The sequence below is a fragment of the Lupinus angustifolius genome, chromosome LG07 (genome assembly GCF_001865875.1).
Source record: "Lupinus angustifolius cultivar Tanjil chromosome LG07, LupAngTanjil_v1.0, whole genome shotgun sequence".
NCBI classification, from domain to species: domain Eukaryota; kingdom Viridiplantae; phylum Streptophyta; class Magnoliopsida; order Fabales; family Fabaceae; genus Lupinus; species Lupinus angustifolius.
The window spans coordinates 4,458,148-4,477,227 of record NC_032015.1 but is presented as its reverse complement, the minus strand read 5'-3'; the positions used below and the strand labels follow the sequence as shown (position 1 = coordinate 4,477,227).

The 19,080-nt window shown below is 34.0% G+C and overlaps 2 protein-coding genes across 2 annotated transcripts; both read left to right on the top strand.

Annotated features, from left to right (window-relative positions):
- Positions 55-1,657, top strand: LOC109353002. The gene is made up of 2 exons (XM_019595188.1): positions 55-321; positions 640-1,657. Exons 1-2 carry the CDS (start codon positions 93-95, stop codon positions 1,425-1,427), a joined length of 1,017 nt encoding a protein of 338 aa, XP_019450733.1. The 5' UTR covers positions 55-92; the 3' UTR covers positions 1,428-1,657.
- Positions 4,854-7,943, top strand: LOC109351905 (lysine-specific histone demethylase 1 homolog 2-like). Its single transcript, XM_019593595.1, has 2 exons — positions 4,854-6,782; positions 6,933-7,943. The coding sequence occupies exons 1-2, from the start codon at positions 5,252-5,254 to the stop codon at positions 7,607-7,609; spliced, it is 2,208 nt and encodes a 735-aa protein (XP_019449140.1). The 5' UTR covers positions 4,854-5,251; the 3' UTR covers positions 7,610-7,943.

Sequence of the window (19,080 nt, the reverse complement as noted above, 5' to 3'; positions counted from 1 at the left end):
TAGTTGACGATATACATCTATAAATAGAAGCGGGAAGATTGTGTAGCTACATCAATCTTTTCCTCATATTTTACTAATAGAGAATTTTAAGTATGGATATGACCAAAAGCAGTTCCATCCTAATCATGTTGCTAGTATTTGTCTCAAGTTTGATGGAGACAAAGGCATATTATTTCAGGCAATGTAGCACCAAAGGAAGCAAATGCTATGGACAATACATAAGGTGTCCAGCTGAGTGTCCCAGTAGTGAATCAAATGATCCTAAGGCTAAAGTTTGTCTCATTGATTGTGACAAACCTATATGCAAAGCTGTCTGCAGACGTAAGATATCCTCTTTTAATTTTCTCTAATACTATCTTTTAAACTACAATTTATTATCTACGGCCATATTTTGTACACAACTTTAGCTCTAATATTTGGTGAATAACATATATTACTTGGTTATTGAGGATGTTAATGGATAACCAATGTCCAAACCATTCATCTAGTTTTAATGTGCTTATTTCGTCTTTACAAAGCACATATTGTTAAATTCTTCAGCAATATGATTGGCATAGAACTACAATGATTTGACTAGAATGTATTTAACAAATCTAGACTTTATGATGTTTATTTTTAAATTTGTTTTTGGGTTGGTAGATCGCATACCAAATTGCAATGCACCTGGATCAGGGTGTCATGATCCCCGCTTCATTGGTGGAGATGGCAGAGTCTTCTACTTCCATGGAAAGAGCAATGAACATTTCAGTTTAGTCTCTGATTCTGACCTTCAAATCAATGCTCGTTTCATTGGACACAGGCCTGCTGGAAGAACCCGTGACTACACTTGGATTCAAGCACTTGGAATCATGTTCAACTCCCAAACCTTCTCACTTGAGGCCTTCAAGACACCCCAATGGAGTGACAAGGTTGATCATCTCAAATTCACCTACAATGGAAATGATATTGTTCTAGATGAATCCTCTCTTTCCACTTGGTATTCTCCAAATAAAGATGTAAAAGTTGAGAGAGTAGCTGACAAGAATAGTGTTATAGTTACATTGGAGGATGTTGCTGAAATAATGGTCAATGTGGTTCCAGTAACTAAACAAGATGATGCAATTCATAACTACAAAGTGCCTAATGATGACTGTTTTGCTCACTTAGAAGTTCAGTTCAGGTTCTTTGCACTTTCCCCTAAAGTTGATGGTGTTCTTGGAAGGACTTATCGGCTTGATTTTGAGAACACTGCAAAGCCTGGTGTGGCAATGCCTGTTGTTGGAGGAGAAGACAAATACAAGACTAACTCATTGCTTTCTTCAAATTGTGCATCTTGTGTGTTCTCAAAGGATAGTTCATATGAGAAAGAGACTACTAATGTCACAGACTTTGGCACCCTTGACTGCACCAAATTCTCAAATGGTATGGGAATCGTTTGCAAGAAATGAGAACTATCAACAATATATAGCATTGGCTAGGCCACTGCCAAAGGCCAAATCATTAACCAAACGTTGAGATCAAAATCTCAAACATTTCCTTCTAAAAACTAAAGTGGTAATTGAAGAGTTGTTGCTTCATCTTTGTCATATGCTTTATTGTTATTGTTGTTGAATGTTGTGTAACCCATCTTATAATAATGTACTTTAGTACCTTACATTTAATAAAATAAAAACTATAAAAACTTATGGTTTTTCTTTTCATTTTTACTCGAGTTTTATTTATCTCTGAAGTTATATTCGTGCATATCATATTAACTTAGATATACTTTTTCTTACTAGAAAATGATGATATTATCTTAAATATTTCTTTTACGTTCTTTATCGCCTTGGAGGGAAGTAAGTTTACCCTTCCACAAAAACTTCAATTGAAAGGTGTCATAATCAGCAATATGAGAGTCTATAGTCTTCAGCCAACTAGCTCCTAAAATCAAATCTGCACCCGAGATTGGCAATAAGAAAACGGGTAGCTCAAAAGAATTTCCTTGAGCATTGACATTGAGATGTTGGACCAAGCCTTCAGCAGTCATATAATTCCCATTGCCTACCATAACCATGAACATATGAGCTGGTTCAATAGGCAATTTTAGAAACTTTGGCACCCGGGGTTGAAGGAAATTATCAGAGCTCCCACCATCAATTAAAACAGTAATAGGAAGGTGACCAATGTGAGCCATAATCTGATAGTGCCTATGCATGTACCACCTTTTAATGCATTCAGAGATAAACGGTGATCCTTAGCAATTACATGTTCATCAGAATCAACCATAGAATGCACCTCTGAGTCTCCTAAAACATGTTCATCCATGGTCTCCTCCAATTGTAAAAATAAAATTTGTCTATTAGTGCACTTGTGATTAAAAGAAAACTTCTCATCACAAAAATAACATAAGCCCTTGTCTCTTCGAAGCTGCATTTCAGCGGGGCTGATTTTCTTTACATTCAGATTTCGCAATGGTTGGCCCGCAGGAGTTGGTAAAATTCCCGTGGATTTATTGCGAACAGTAGAAATGGGCAATTGCACAGGAGGACTAGAATTAGAAGAAGAATGAGATGTTATTGGGGAGTATTTATGAGTGTAAGTAGAATTAATTGTCTTAGACACGCGTGTGTATCGTTCCTCATAAAGGCGAGAAAGTGCTACTTCACGTAGCAACGTAGGGGGAGCCATTGCCACCACATCACGTCTGATTTCCTTTTGCAACCCACCCACAAAGCAATTTAACAGAGCCTTATCATTTAAGCCTATAGATCGATTAGCCAAAGCCATGAACTTAAGATAATAATCGGAAATAGAACCTGTTTGTGTCAACTTGAACAATTCGGCCATAGGACAATCATAAGGTGAAGGCCCAAACTGAGATTCCAGCGCTCTGGCGAGATCCAACCAAGAATTTATAGCAGAGATCCTCTGCAATATTTGAAACCACGGTACCACCTCCTTATCAAAGTGCATTGCTGTAATGTCAACGCGTGAAAAATCGGGAGTGTTGTGGTAAGTAAAAAACTTCTCTGACTTAAAGATCCATTCCAACACTGGCATTGTGCCATCAAAATGAGGAAAACCCAAAGAAATTTCTCTGACCGGTAGCACTGCATTTCCTGAATGAACGTTGATAGGACCTGAGTTCGATTGGCTTCCACTAGTGTGGGAAGTGTTCTGCAATATCTGTTGTAACGCGAGGTGAATCTGATCCATACGGTCATTGTGTTCGTTAAAACGATTATTCATCGTCTGAGTTAAGCGCATAAGCTCATCCGAATGACCTGTCACCGTAGCTTGGAGATCCTTCAATCTTGTATTCTTAGCCATGGAAGCTCAATAAAAGCACCAGATGTAACGACTAAATAGCAGGAATAGTAAAAACAAGTTATGGAAGGAGAATTGTGATTTAAACAGAGAACAAGTTTCAATACTTATTACAAGGGAAATATCAGAAAGAAAGAAAAGAGGGGTTAAATGTCATCACAGATAAGAAGTTATCAGAGAGAGAATATCCCAGTCAATTCACACCTTCATTCTCCACATAATCCTTCCATTTAACATTCCCCTTCCTGACACGCCCACTTTTCTTTGTGACCACTGCTCCATCATCCACAGCCACGTGTCCACTTGGTATAACTAACTCCTCCTCTTTTTCTCTGTCCATAACAAAATTGCCCACACTATCCATTATTTCATTTTCGCCTGTTACACATTGGGATAAAGATCACATATTATTAAGGGTATCTTGTTCTCTCTTATTGATATATTGAATTTTAATTAATAAGTAATCTCTCCATTATAGAAACATAATTCATTGAATTCATTTTCCACTTTCTTAGTTCACTAATAGTCAAAATAATTATTGAATTTTAATTATAACTAGATGTATAAGTGGTTCCTTGTGACCACTGCTCCATGATCCACAGCCACGTGTTCACTTGGTATAACTAACTCCTCTTTTTCTCTGTCTATAACAGAATTGCCCACACTATCCATTATTTCATTTTCGCCTGTTACACACTAGGATAAAGATCACATATTATTAAGGGTATCTTGTTCTCTCTTATTGATATATTGAATTTTAATTAATAAGTAATCTCTCCATTATAGAAACATAATTCATTGAATTCATTTTCCACTTTCTTAGTTCACTAATAGTCAAAATAATTATTGAATTTTAATTATAACTAGATGTATAAGTGGTTTCAAATTGAGTTACAAAACCAAAGCAAACTAAAAAATCTATTTCAGTTTTAAAGTTCGTTTAATTTTTTTAGGAATTTGTTTGCGGTTCCATGGGATCTGGAACTGCGAGAATCGTAAAACCAATGAATAATTATCAATTAGGTAAAACTTGATACAATGTAGTATAGTTTCTCTTCTATCTTGTAAACTCGTATAAGTAAAACATAACTAACAAGTTTTTTTAATATTTAACTAAAAAACAAATCTAGATATGAAGTATAGCATAATGCCAAACTTACAAACACATAATACAATTTAGCGGTTCCAACCAAACAGTTTGTGATCATTTCAGTTCTAACTATGAAAATGAACACAAAACATATCAAACTGAACCATCTTTTTCCGGCTTTCATCCCTTATCACAATTACCCATTGGATACATCCATGAGTTAATCACTCCATTGTTGTTCTTAAAGTTCATTTTAGACATACGTATTGAGCCTTATACTTAAATTCATGATGAAATATAATTGAGTAAACCATTGTTTAAATCAGTTTTTTCACATATGAATTTGTTACATGTTAGTGTGAAATTACTCTGGTCGATGATATGCTTTGGGCTCTGTATGTAGACCAGGAATGGCCCAAGATTCCGTGGAGTTCAAAACATAAACCCTATTATTTTTTCTTTTCTATTCATTTTTAGTATAAAAACATTTCTTAGTCTAATGTTTTGATTACTGCCGTTTTCACTGTTTATGAGCACAAATTTCTGCATGTTCAATTGCTCTATATATGTAAGCCCCTTTCTCTGTCTACTCTCTCTTCAATTTCTTCGCTCTTCAATTTCTTCGCTCTTCATTTCGCTTCTTAGTGTTTCAACGCTAAAATATCTCCCCTCGAAACAGTCCTCTTGCTCCATTTTTGCACACAAGAGTGATATAGTACTACTGTTGTTGTTGTGAAGTTAAATTTTGATTCTTTTTGGTGAATAAGTAATACCCATTTGCTTTATCAAGCTTAGTATACTTGTGTTGAAGACGGGGCATATTATTGTGTAACTGGGGTTTGCAATTTTGGTTTTTTGTTTGAAAACTATACGGGAATGATGGACAATTCATGTTCAGATGCATCATTTTCGAATAGGTCATTAAGGAAGAAGTCTAAATTGCGGAACTACGACGAGGATGTAATGGATGAGCAATTGGTTGATGATTTGAAGAAGAAAAATAAGACACAAGAAGATATAGATAGAGAGACTGAAACCGAGGCCATGATCGCCTTCTCGCTAGGTTTCCCAATTGATGCTTTGCGTGAGGAGGAGATTAAGGCTGGGGTTGTGAAAGAATTGGGTGGTAAGGAGCAGAATGATTATATTGTTGTAAGAAATCATATATTGGCTCTGTGGAGGGAAAATGTAAAGGTATGGTTGACTAAAACACATATCAGAGAAACTGTGAGCAGTGAATGTGAACATTTGATTAATTCTGCGTATGACTTTCTTTTCTACAATGGTTATATCAATTTTGGTGTTCTGCCTTCTTTTACTTCCCAAATACCCGAGACAATTTTTGAAGGGGGTGTGATTGTTATTGGTGCTGGCCTTGCTGGGTTAGCAGCAGCACGGCAACTCTTGTCATTCGGTTACAAGGTTGCCATTTTGGAAGGCAGGGATCGTCCCGGTGGAAGGGTTTATACTAAAAAGGTGGGGCATGAGGATACTTTAGCTTTCGTGGATCTTGGTGGGAGTATTATCACTGGCATTGATGCTAATCCTTTGGCGGTTCTGGCTCGGCAACTTTGTATACCACTTCACAAAATCAGAGATAGGTGCCCTCTGTACAAGCCAAATGGGGAGCTGGTTGACAAGGAAATAGATTCACATGTGGAATCCGTATTTAATAATTTGCTTGACAGAGTTATGGAGCTGAGGCAAATTATGGGCGGCGGCTTCTCCAGAGATACTTCTCTTGGCTCAGTGTTGGAGAAACTCAAGCTTTTATATGGCGCGGTTGGAAGCGTCGATGAAAAACAGTTGCTTGAATGGCATTTTGCAAATTTGGAATATGCAAATGCGGGATGTCTTTCAAATTTATCAGCTGCCCATTGGGATCAAGATGATCCTTTTGAAATGGGTGGTGATCACTGCTTTCTTGCTGGAGGCAATGGGAGATTGATTAATGCTTTGAGTGAAGGCATTCCTATTTTTTATGGAAAGACTGTCAATACTATCAGATATGGAAACGATGGTGTCGATGTTGTCGTCGTCGGGGGCCAAGTTTTTCGTGCACAAATTGCCTTATGCACTGTGCCTCTCGGTGTTTTGAAGAAGAAATCCATCAAGTTTGAACCTGAATTGCCTTCTAGAAAGTTGGAGGCAATTGAAAGGCTGGGGTTTGGGTTGCTGAATAAAGTTGCCATGGTTTTTCCGCATGTTTTTTGGGGCGAAGATCTGGACACATTTGGATGCCTCAATGGACAAAGTCATCAACGTGGACAATTCTTCTTATTCTATAGTTACCACACTGTTTCTGGAGGCCCAACCCTTATTGCACTGGTGGCTGGTGAGGCTGCACAAACCTTTGAATCCACACATCCACATGTTTTGCTTCATCGGGTTTTGTCTGTCCTAAGAGGTATCACTCATGTTTTAAGAGTTAGTGATGAAAAATTAAATCCCGTTATTATTATTGTGTTTGTTTATTCCACATTTTGTATATTGTATATTTTCTGTCATTTGCCTTGTTTGGATATCTTATATGAATATGTTACACCTATTTCTGCAGGTATATTTGAACCTAAAGGCATCATCGTGCCCAATCCAATTCAGTCAGTTTGTACAAAATGGGGTGCCGATCCCCTTTCTTATGGTTCATACTCTCATGTTGGTGTGGGTTCTTCCGGTGGCGATTATGATATACTTGCAGAAGATGTGGGGAACCAACTATTCTTTGCTGGTGAGGCTACAAGTAGGCAATATCCAGCAACTATGCATGGTGCTTTCTTAAGTGGCTTGAGAGAAGCTTCACGCATTTACAAGTTAACTGGGTGTCCACAAAATAATCCTAGAAAGATCACACCTAAGAATATTGGACCCATCATTGATATACTGGTGGATTTATTCAAGAAACCCGATTTGGAGTTTGGGAGATTTTCTTTCATATTAGATCCTTCATCAGAAAGTCCCCACTCAATGGTGCTGCTGCGATTTCTTTACCCAGTTCCCGAACAATTGCCATTGCCGCTTTACACTATTATATCTCGGGAACAGGTGCACCAGCTGCAACGAGTCACAGGAGCAGATCAAAGTGTGCTTGAATATTTGTCAAATAACCTTGGGTTGAAGTTTATGGGAACTAGTGCTGTATGTAATGCAGCTAGCTCTTTGATAACTAGCATTACTAGCTCACGGAAATCCAAAGGGAAGAACCGGATAACTGCGGGTGGCACGGTAGGACCATAGATAAGTAATGTAACCATTAGAAGATTGTGTATTAGCTGATCATAGGGCCATAGATAAGTTATGTAACCATTAGAAGATTGGATGATTGAACACATAAGTATTACTAGTCCATGGATTGGTGTAAGAATAGTACAGAGGGGTGTTCTTTTATTAAAAATATAAAAAACAGGGAGGGCTACACCACCAACTGCATCATCTATTCAAACTTAATGTTCATGTAAACTTACCAACAACCCTATCCCGTCGAGGATAACATTGTATTTTCAGGTATACTGTATACACTTTTACCCTGCTTGTGATTGTATCATAATACTTGTTTCTTTGGTTATTTTAGCTTGCATAGGTTTAGTTGCATTATTACCTTTGCTTGCTGGCCAGGCTAAGACGGGGAGAATATCAAGTTAAACATGCTTCCTAGGTATTTTGATTGAGATTGATTCTTTGAGCAGAAATGATATTTGCAAATGCTCTTATATATTGATAAAAGTATCATTCTGTCCTTCACCTTTACACACTTCTAATTATTTTATTTATGCTGCTTTAATCATGTTTGAAACCTATGTTTTGCCCAAATCTCGAGGGTGTGCAACTAGAAGCCTTGCTTCCTGGTGGGGTAAGACACCAGGAATTTATTTTATACTAACTTTATGATCAACAACAACGATCAAATATTTATTCCATTATGCGGGTCGGATACTTGATCGAATGAGACTATAATTTTCTATCATTGCATCAGTTTTCTGTTTGGGTTCTGTACAACACATGAACAATTTCTGGTTCAACTTCCAGAATAAGGTGTTTGATTTTGTGAATGAATAAATAAATGAAATTTGTACAGTTATACCCTTTTTCAGCATTTCGGCTTCGTGTAGTATCTTTTTTCATACTACCAAGGGTATTCCCTATTTCCCTCACCTTTTGGGTAAGGAACTAATCCCTTTCGGGATTCGTGGTTGCCCCTCTTATGTGCTAACAAGTGTCGCTTCCAATAATCGAATTCTTTTGGGTAAAGAACTAATCCCTTTCGGGATTCGTGATTGTTCCTCCTAACAAATATCGCTCCCAAGAATCAAACTCTTGATATTTTGGTCATTCTAGAAATCTAGTGGCTTCTTCTAAAATTTGACTCAATTTAAATCAGCTACTATTTGAGAAGTCATATTATGTTGTAACTAATTGGGAGAAACAATACAACCAAAATTTTTTATTGTTTGAAAATCAGTTATTGCTTTGGTTGATTAATAAAATGTGTACAAGAGAAACTTCCATCTGAATAGTTTTTTTTTTTGTATTCATACTTCAAACCAATGATATCAAAAAGGCGAGAACTAATATGCGAACCTTTTAGTAGTTCACATGGAAACGAATTAGTCCATAGTTGTTGGATGACAATTTCAATTATTGGTTACCTGTTACTGGCCGTTTGGAAGTCATCATGGGGTAGAAAGACATTAATGTAGAAGTCGGGTTTTAACTTCTAGGCAAGACAACATTGGTATAGGAGAAGACGACTTCTTAACAGAAGTCGGTTTGGCAGGATGAGACATGTTGTAGTCGTCCTCCACGAAACCAACATCCCTATAGAAGTCGTGTTCGGTGTAGTTAGTTTGAGTCAAACCAACTTTAGTGTATATATTTACTATCACTTATCAAACATTTCTCAACCGTAGAAGATTGGCTTTTCTCTTGGTTGAAGAACTGCTTCAGAATGTTACATTGTCACTGAGTATATAGAATTGGTGGAAGTGCATTATTAAGGTTAGTTTTTAGTTACTTAGTGTTTGTTTAGGAAATATGATAGTTAATGAAAATTGAAGCTTTTTCTCTGTTTATTGTATTGTTAAGTGTTTTTTATGATAATTATATTGATTAGTGTCGTATTTGTTTTTTTTAATTATATTTATAGATGGAAGAATAAATTAACAACAACAATAAAAACTATTCTGATGAAGTATTATTATTGAGAAAATATTTTATTTTGTGTTGATTTTTTTATATTTGTCTTGTAATTGATATATTTTAGTGATTTTAGGTTGTAGAAGAATTTGTTGATAGTGATGCTGAAAATATTAATAAAACAGAGCATTTAGATTTTGATGAAATTGATTTTGGATTGTTAAACGAAGATGAAGTGAAGAAGTTAATATTTTTAAATAATGATATTGCATATGAATTTTATAAGATGTATGGTATGGAGAAAAAATTTGGTATCAGAAAATATCAGACCCACCGGGACAAAAATGGTGAAATTTTGTGGCAATCATTTCTTTTTGACAGAGAAGGATTTAGAGAAAAAAAGATGATGTGGTTCAGAAGAGGGTGCCCAGAAAAGATACAAGATGCGGTTGTTTAGCAAGAACGAAGATTCACGTTGATAACATAAAAGGAGGTTGGTATGTTAGTTACTTTTCCGATGAACATAGTCATGAACTCGTTAGTGAACATTATGGTGGAATGATAGCCTCTAATCGAAGAATGACCGAGACAAATGTTGCTCAAATGAACACCATGAGAGAGCTGGACATTGGAACGAAAAAAATATTTGTGTCATTTGCTGGTCAATGTGGTGGTTATTGCTACATTGGGTTTTCAAAGAAAGACATACAATCAAATCCAGAAGCAAAGAAGGATCAGAAATGGTGACGTAGAAGCCGCCTTACAATACTTGAAGGACCTATCGAAACCAGATTGTACAATGTATTGGAGGCATACAGTAGATGAAAAAAGTAAGTTGCAACAATTGTTATGGGCTGATAGATGTAGCATTTTTTACTACTCAATTTTCGGATATATTCTTGCATTTGATGCAACTTACGGTTGAAACAAATATAAATTTTCAGTCGTGGTATTTTCTGGTGTAAATCATAACAAACAAACAATAATATTTGTTGCAGCTGTTGTGTCAAATGAGACAGAGGAAACATATGTGTGGCTTCTTGAAAAAAACTTAGAGGCAATGAATGAGAAATAGCCAAAGTGTGTTATCACTGATGGGGACTTGGCGATGAGAAATGCAATCCAAAGAGTTTTTCCTGAAGCTCATCGTAGAATATGTGCTTGGCATATATGTAACAACACTGGAAAAAATATAAAGAAAACGAATTTTCATAAGGACTTTCAGAAAGTTATATACGCTGATGTTGAGGGTGGATACTTTCAAATGATGTGGAAAAAAGTTATCATCAAACATGGGCTTCAAAATAATGTTTGGGATGCTCAAACTTATGATTGTAGAAGTATATGGGTCAGATCTTACATTCGGGGAAAGTTTTATGCTGGTTTGCATACCACATCACGATGTAATGACTTACATTCACAAATGGGGAGGTACACAGAGTCCGAATATAATGTGACTGAATTTTTGCATCACTTTCAATGATGTGTAAGCCACATACGCAACAATGAGGTTGTTCAAGATTTTAAATCTTCATTTGGTGATGACGTGTTACAAACTACTTATCATAATTGATAGTGGCATACTGCTTCGATATATACTAGAGTGGTGTTCAAAGAATTTCGTGAAGTGTTATTAAAACCTGCAAAAATGAAGATTATTTCTACCCACCAAACATCAAGTCATGTAATATACAAAGTTGGAAAGCATTACAGCCCCAAGAGGAAGTGACATGTTTCCCATTATGATGGTGGTTCTAACGTGAACATTAAATATTCAATTAGAATAATGGAATCTTTTGGGATGTCATGTAGTCATACTGTTTTTGTGTTACTAATTCTAGACAAGCCACAGTTGACATATCGTCTTATTCTTGAGAGGTGGACAAAAAAAGCTAAAGATGTTCATCGTGTTTGGAAAAGTGTGACCTGAGTCAAGAATCAATTCAAAGCAACAGATATGGAGCTTTGAGTGATGGTCGTATAGTATGGTGTAACCTTGCTTGCAAAACGGAGGAAGGCTTTAAAGAAATGATGGAAAAAGTTTACAACTAATATAATTAATTATTACCTTGACACTTTTTCTACTATAAGGACTTTTACCCTTACAAACAAACATATTGTCCACATTATCATCGTCGTCAGTTTGTCACAATATTTGTTGGTGGTGTTAATATGATATTTTTCTTTTCAATGTTTGCATTTTTAAGAATCAACATTTCATTCTTCAAAGTTTCAAACTCTTACTCCAAGTACTCCACTCGTTCAATCAAAAGTTGTATTTAGTGTTTAATTTTAGAATTTATTTTCAAAGTCAATCGAGAAGTAAAAATGAAAAAGTCTACATAGACAAATAAAGTCAGTGACAAGGACTTTGCATTGGGTTCGAATCCCAGCCTCAAACATTTTACTTTTTATTTTCATAGGCAGCATACATGTTCAAAATGAAAAAATATGCATACACCAAATTTAACAAAAACGCAGCTTAGTTCATTTGGCAAATGAAGTCACTGATAAGGGTTTTCACATGGGTTCAAACTAAAAAAACACAGCTTAGTTATTAATTTTCAAATTAAACAATATTCACTAAAAAAAATGAAGAACACAATAAATGATCATAAATTTTGTGCATGTTGAAAATAGCATTTTAAGCAACATGGAGAATACAATTAATGGTTATAAACTTATTTTAAGCAATATGAAGAACACAATAAAAGCTATACACTTCAATGCAAGATGAAGAACACAATAAATGCTATGTTTTACAAATTCTAAAAAAACTCGGCAAAAATAATTAAGGATAATTCATTTTTTTCGCATACAATATTGTTAGAGAAGAAAGAGTTATTACAAAGTTTATCAAATTCCTGCAATCATTAAAAATATACTATATGTTAAGTATGGAATAATATATTAGAAGAAGAAAAATAAATGAAATAAACTTACATTATTGTTATCTTCTCCTTCATTTCTAGCAAATGATGCCATGTTTTCCAACTTGTAGTGTGTTTCTGAGTGTGCAGTATTAAGTAGTATAGAATACGGTTTCTAGTGGGGGAAAAGGGCATTGAATGAGGGGAGGAGAGAAGCATTTAAGAAGAGGAAAATAAAATAAAATAAATAAAGTATATTCAAAATGTGATACAAATTATAGTTACATATTAAATAAAATTCAAGAATTACACATTATACACCTAAAAATAATTTACTTAAATACATCAACATTACACACACAAAAAACCTAACAAATACACCATCCATATACGGATCACGACCCTACACTAGGACTAGTTTCGATACCAATTCACTTCGAACACTACCTAAATGTGCATATCCATTTAAGTTCATTTCATCATTGGTAGTAAGGTGGTTATGCATTTCATCGACCGAATGGTGATTCACAAATTTTTGCCACTCAAATTATGTTACTTCCAAATTTGTGTACGATTTAAATAAACTACCACTAAAACCGTTAACTTGTTTATTACAATTAACCCATGATTTATATATCCCTGGAACTCTACCAAAGAAGACAACATAATATTTTTTCTCATACATTGTGTAAACTATAATAATCAATAAGTACTATGTATATATAAAAAACTTTTCCAACTCACTACCACCTGCATTTTTGAATTTTGAAACTGAAGTCATTGGGAAGTCGGTTTGGGATAGGTCGGTTTCAACTCTGCAATTTGTGCACCTACATTGTTAGGTGCGGGCCTATTGGGCCCCATACCGACTTCATAGGGAAGTCGGGTTCACCAAGCCCAACGTCAATACGTTAGGAAGTCATACTAGAGTGTCGTGTGGATGTTGGGAAGTCGGTTTCCGAGAACCAACATCTGACTGTGGGGAAGTTTATATCTACCAAACCGACTTCGGTCCATTAAGACGTCGTCCTGGGATAACGTGCCCAAGGAAAATGGTAGTCTTTTTCAGTCTTCTCCACAGGCTTTTTGCATGTTTTTCGCAGATAATAATGGTGAATTGACTATACTATATACGTAATAAATGATAAAATTAAACTACCAAAATAATTTCTACTACAACTCTATAAATTAACAACACCACCCTACCAAAATATCTTCATCAACAATTACATCCTACATTCTACATCGACCATATCATATTCTTAACTAAAATAGCTCAATTGCTAAAGTTACAAAATGAATACAGATCCTTTGTGACTAATTATTCGGTTGGTTTATTTCTTATATTACTATATTGTATAGTTTTTAATTCTTTTACTTAAATACATGTTAAACATTTTTTAATTATTCTCTTAGACAACATACTACATTAACTATTCGGTTAGACCAATATTTATTTTATTTAATCATTTACATGTAAGATTTTTATTTTATTTCGTTAACTACACAAAATTCCCTTTTAACTATTCTGGAAAAAAATTGATGATGTTCTTCACTTCATTTTTCGACAATTATTCAATACTTTATGAATAAAATAATAATTTTACTTTATTTTCTTGTAGTTAATTTCGTTAAGTACTATTATTAGTGTAAACAAATTTTATAATGAAAAACAGTTTCGCCCATTTAGTTATTACAATGACCTACGACATGGGTTCAAGTGCTACCCTCGTCATTTTATAAAATTTTCAAAAATATTTATGAATATCTATATAATCATGTATAACATTAGTATAATAAATATATATTTCGTGTTACATTGTCTAGTAAATTTTATTTCTTATACAGGACTCCACTAGAGATAAGATGAAATTAAGACATGTCAATGTCATTGGAGAACAACCACTACTAGAAGATCTATTAAAACTTATTGGTTTTTTTCACAAATACCACGTCTCTGATCTTATAACATAGATTCATCTTTAATTATGACTCTGGTTGAAAGATGGAGGCCCGAGACTCACACATTTCATCTTCCATGTGGTGAATGCACCAATACTTTGGAAGATGTTTCACTCCAATTAGGAGTTACTCTTAATGGTCTCCCGATAGCGGAACCCACTTTTCTTTATTGGAATGAACTGTGTATGGAGCTTTTGTGAAAGGTTCCAATTGGAGGATTAGACATGCGAGGATGTCAGTTAAAATTAACTTGGTTAATTCAAAACTTTAGCAACCTCCCATTTGCACCTACACAACTACTATTAGAACAATATTTTAGGGCACACATCCTCTGGATTATTGGGGGAAGTTAATACCCAATAAATCCAATAGTCGAGTACATTTAATGTACTTACCTTTACTTGAGGGCCTATCAAGAGTTAACCGATATAGTTGTGGTTCAGCTTGTTTGGCTAATTTGTATAGAGTGTTATGTAAGGAAACAAAATCAAATGAGAGGGCCCTGGGCGACTGCTTGCTACTTTTACAATCTTGGACGTGGTATCGCTTACCTTTCATTGCACCCATGGTGAATGTTATATCATCTTATCCATTTGCTGCGAGGTAATATATATTTCTACCTAAACAACAAATTTTATTTACAAGAACTATATTTCTTTTTTCCCTAATAATTATTATAAATTTTATATAGGTGGGGTCTCAGAAATTGTAGCTTTACAGGAGTTCCACATGGGGATTTGGTAGGATTTAGGTCATACATAGATCAAATGGATATCAACAAAGTAACATATATTAAACTCTTACCATTACAACTTGACACAATATTTTTATTTCATAATAATATACTTAATTCATTTTTTGTAGTTTAAATGACTCTCATATCATGCTTATAGCAACAATCTCCCATGTCATGTCCAAAAAAATAAGAAGGTCTGGACTGCATGCACAACTTTGGTTTGTTTCTCAATCGTCGAATGACATCAAACAGATCGAGTCAGACTATAGTTTGGCTTGGTTCAAGAAATTCCACTCCCACCGTAGAATATTGATGTCCTGCACAAAATTGACAAACATGGAAATCAAGACACAAATTGGGTTGTCAAGCATGCAGAGTGAATTTATCAATGGAGTCATCGCAAAGATCAACTCTTGCAAGGACCTCCAATCAAATCTTCATACCACACAACAATATATGAATTTATATCTAACCAATTCTAGACCTTTCTTGTCTTCTGAATTACTACTTCGAGATACACGTCAAATAAATTACCAACAAAGTCAATCACTCCCCTACACCCATACAGCTCCTACACCACAAACTCTAATGTACCAACCTATGATGTCACAACAATTTATGTCTCAACATCTAATGTATCAACCGTTAATGTCCAACTCTTACAATATTCAACCAGAAAGAATATCTTTTCAATATGAACCGTCACACCACCAACACACTAATGATATCATGCCTCATCGTTACTCTCTCTGTGCAGAGGATAGTGATTTCCTGAATAACTTATTGGGTACACCTCAATCAACAAATGTTTTCAATGATATGAGGTTTACCTACAATCAAGATGATGGTGTTAGACCAAGTTCTTTTATGGTTGATGATAATATTTTCCCTACTAGAGAGACAAATATAGTTGAACATCAAACTAGAAATGGAGATCGAGTGAGGTCACGACGTCATAGACAACCACATAGGTGTGAAACAGGGGGACATTTAGGAGATTGATAAATTTATTAATATTGTAACTTAATTACTAATGAATTTAATTTTTATTATAATCCTGCAATTACAACTACTTTGATATTTCACAAAAACAAAAATCCTCAACCCATTAAAAAAAAAAACATGTCCATTAAATCATTTAAATTAATGTTAATAAATTTTTAAATCTTAAAAAAATAATCAAATTTCAGAAAAGGCCACCAATAAATAAACAAAATTAGGCTCATTCCATTCACCATGTTCAGAAGTCGGTTTCGTACAACTAAACTTACTTCTTCTCAAAAGTCGTATTCCACAGGCAAGACTCCATCGTGTTCAGAAGTTACTTCTTACGAAATCGACTTCTCTGAAGGCAGAAGTTGTATTCTGCAAAATCGACTTCTCTATGTAATAAGTTCCCGGTCACCATTTCAACGACACAGATTCAAACGCTTTTCATCCAATAGGTACAAAAGGAGTTCACATGGAAGCGAACTAACCCTTAGTTCGCAAGTTAGACTCCACCCATAAAAAACCCCGAAGGCATGTTTCATTTCAACAATAAAACCAAATGCTTGCCACTATCTACATTTTTCTCTCTTCATCATTCTATATAATCCAAGGGCACTCTCTAGTTTGGCAAATTTGCTAACTATCAAACAAGAACACTCCCAATAATATAATATGAAATCCACGTGGGCGAAAAATGTGAGAGTTTCTTTCCTTATTTCATATTGTGCAACAGAAAAATATTACTAGTTAATTACAACTTAAATACATGAAAATAGTACAACTCTAAAGACTAATCTATTAAATGATAGAGTCTCATAGTTTGGAACAAGATAATCTCTAGTACTCGAGAAAGAAGTTATTGTTTGTCATTTTGTTTTTCATGACAAAAGTGTTATTTTATTATAATAAATGTGTCGTAAGAATCCTCTCTCAAGTATCGTAGATGATTCTTACTTCATAGTTTAAATACCCTTGAGTAGTTGAGTTTGATATGTTACCTAATGTAAGAATTCTAACATTGTCGTTCCTTTTATGGCTAACGTTCGCACCATCTTTCATTTTATGGACACTGACTCAACTATGTCATTTCTTTCTTTGGCGACTTTAGTAACCTATCAATATTCGGTAATGTATTTTAATTAAACCTATATAGGCAATCCTTTTCGTAACGCAACTTTCAATAAAAGATATTAATTGTCAGGAATTAAACATATGTAGAGAGTTCATCAAAATGATTAATTTTTTAAGTGAGTTACTTAGGTATTTCATTAAATTTGATATACTACTTAATATTAAACTACTTTAAAGTTGCAATGCATTGACTAAGGCGAGATATTATAATGTTATGCATAAGCTTCTAATTGTGGCCACTGATTTTTTTGTTGCATGCCGGAGTCCAAAATATGGAATGCGAGTCCGATTTTTAGGACATTTGACTATAATGTTCCGTTTTTATCCTACTGCACTATTATAAACTATTTTGCTAGATGAAACAGAGCACAATTATAAATTATGGCTGTGATATCCCTTGCGTCAAATATTTTTGTATGTGATACCTAAGGACACGTACATTAGCATAAATCAAAGCTAAAAGTTGATTCAATGCTATGTATAAGTATTTACATAAATGTGTACGTATGTTTCAATTTTATATAAAGCTGGATCATCAGGGTTAGGATAGTGATGATTAGGGCCTGCTCTGTTATATTTAGGCCCTGGACAGGTGAAAAAAATAAAATTATTAAAAAATTTATAGACAGTCTTTTAGGGATATTAGGCGACAAATTCTCACATTTTATGTGTCAGAGTTTTACCAAAAAATTAAAACTTATTTAAAAACTTGTAAAACTTAATATTAAAGGTTGAATAAAGTATTGAATTGTAAATTTGAGTGTGAGTTTTATTCATATTCTCTCTATTATCATGTTTACCAAATAGTGGAACTATGTAATAATATATTAAAACCATGATATAATATATAAAAATCAATATATTCATAAAATAAAAGAAAAAAATAAAAATATTTAATCCAATTATTATTTTTAAATGGGCTCTTTATCGTCATAGGTTTGGGCAATTGCACCTGCAACACCTGTGTAGGGTCGGCCTAATGATTAAAGCTTAGATATCACTTATAGTTAAGGTTGACAATGAACCGAAACAATTTGATATTTGTTTGAAACTCGACTTGTTATTTAGTTCAATAAATTTGGTTTATGAACCAAATGAGTCGAACTTGAACTGAAAATTGAGCTTGTTAAATAAATAGACAAACTTGAGTTGGATAAAGTTCGACTCATTAGATTCATAAGATAGCTCAAAAAAAAAGTATATATATATAAATAATTTTTATGTTTATTGTATTATAGCATGACCAATGCATTATTATTTGATGTTTATTGTTATTGTATATATAAACATGGTTATATTTATAATTAAAATTTTGTATTTTTAAAAAATTAATTTTTTGACTTATCTAAATGAATGTATTTGAATTGAATCGAACAGTTTGTGAACTTTAACTAAGCCAAACTCGGGGTAAAAAAATTTGTATCAAACCCGAGTCAAACTAAGCAAATTTTTATCGAGTTGAACTTAACTAAATTGTAATTCAACTCAATTTGGCTCGTTTTCAATCCTACAATCTAACAAATTACTCACCAACCCCTTTTACACTGATTGGATTCTTTACTATCATTTTTAAATTTTCCCTTTTACTTTGGTGTAATATTTATATATTATAGTGTGAATATTTATATAATGTGCATCATACATTATTCATTTATATTATTTTTATTGTAAAGTTAATGGTGACTTGAAAATCAACGGTCAATAATAAAATTATAGTATAAAAAATTTTATACTGCCAATACATACATCTTTTTATCTTACTTTATTTTGTTTATATTCTTTTTCTCATGGATTTCTATCGTTTTGTTTAATTTGCCATTTTTAACGTCCATTAATTTTCCTTTTTTCATTAATTTTATTGTTTATAAACCCACCAACCCCTTTTA